Source organism: Cyprinodon variegatus, unplaced genomic scaffold, assembly GCF_000732505.1.
Source record: "Cyprinodon variegatus isolate N-32 unplaced genomic scaffold, C_variegatus-1.0 Scaffold1147, whole genome shotgun sequence".
In the NCBI taxonomy this organism is placed as follows: Eukaryota; Metazoa; Chordata; class Actinopteri; order Cyprinodontiformes; family Cyprinodontidae; genus Cyprinodon; species Cyprinodon variegatus.
Genome location: NW_015151600.1, coordinates 5,762 through 6,876, shown reverse-complemented (window position 1 = coordinate 6,876; position 1,115 = coordinate 5,762). Strand labels below are relative to the sequence as shown.

At 45.1% G+C, this 1,115-nt stretch overlaps 1 protein-coding gene across 1 annotated transcript; it reads left to right on the top strand.

Moving 5' to 3' along the window:
• Positions 1-6: 6 nt before the first annotated feature.
• Positions 7-719, top strand: LOC107101753 (heat shock 70 kDa protein 1-like). Its single transcript, XM_015400786.1, has one exon. It carries the CDS (start codon positions 59-61, stop codon positions 626-628), a length of 570 nt encoding a protein of 189 aa, XP_015256272.1. The 5' UTR covers positions 7-58; the 3' UTR covers positions 629-719.
• Positions 720-1,115: the final 396 nt, after the last annotated feature.

Genomic DNA, 1,115 nt, shown 5'->3' with positions numbered 1-1,115 from the left:
CACCTACTCTGACAACCAGCCCGGGGTCCTGATCCAGGTCTACGAAGGGGAGAGAGCCATGACCAAGGACAACAACCTGCTAGGAAGGTTTGAGCTGACGGGAATCCCACCCGCTCCAAGAGGCGTTCCGCAGATCGAAGTGACCTTTGACATCGACGCCAACGGCATTCTGAACGTGTCTGCGGTGGACAAGAGCACTGGCAAAGAGAACAAGATCACCATCACCAACGATAAGGGCCGACTGAGCAAAGAGGAGATCGAGAGGATGGTGCAGGACGCTGAGAAGTACAAAGCTGAGGATGAGCTGCAGAAAGACAAAATAGCTGCCAAGAACTCCTTGGAGTCCTACGCTTTCAGCATGAAGAGCAGCGTGGAGGACGAGAGCTTGAAGGGCAAAATCAGCGAGGAGGACAAGAAGAAGGTGATAGACAAGTGTAAAGAGACCATCAGCTGGCTGGAGAACAACCAGCTGGCCGACAAAGACGAGTACCAACACCAGCAGAGAGAGCTGGAGAAGGTCTGCAACCCCATCATCAGCAAGCTGTATCAGGGAGGGATGCCCACTGGTACCTGTAGACAGGAGGCAGGAGCCCACAACCAGGGGCCCACTATTGAAGAGGTGGACTGAAGGAGCCCTTCATGTGGACTCATCTCCTGGACTGTTTACAGGTTCTACTGGACCTGTCAGAACCTTGGACTCTTTTCAGACTAAACACATGGTTGTTTCCATGTCCTCCTGATAAATATCTCAGCTCTGTTTAAGGTTGTCTTACTTAAATTGTTTATAAATAAAACCTCTCATGGAAAGAATGGTGGGACTTTTTTAACATTGAAGTATTTTGATGTTTTTAAATACTTGACGTCTGAATGTTTTCATCTGTAAAATGCTGGACATTAATAAAGATGAAAAAAAGAAAGTATGAGACTCTGGTCTGTTTATTGCTGTAAAACCTTGGATTATTACTAGTTTAATCTCATAAGCTTCACATTAGATGAGCTTTTTCAAAAAAAATTTACACACTCTGAATAGCCAAAAGTTTTCTTTCAGGAGGTCTTAGTCAAGACATATGATTGATTTTTTTTTTTTTATTGATAGTCAAACTGTTGCAGATGTG

Coding starts and splice junctions, on each gene's coding strand:
- LOC107101753 (XM_015400786.1), top strand. CDS start 59: ATGACCAAGGACAACAACCTGCTAGGAAGGTTTGAGCTGACGGGAATC.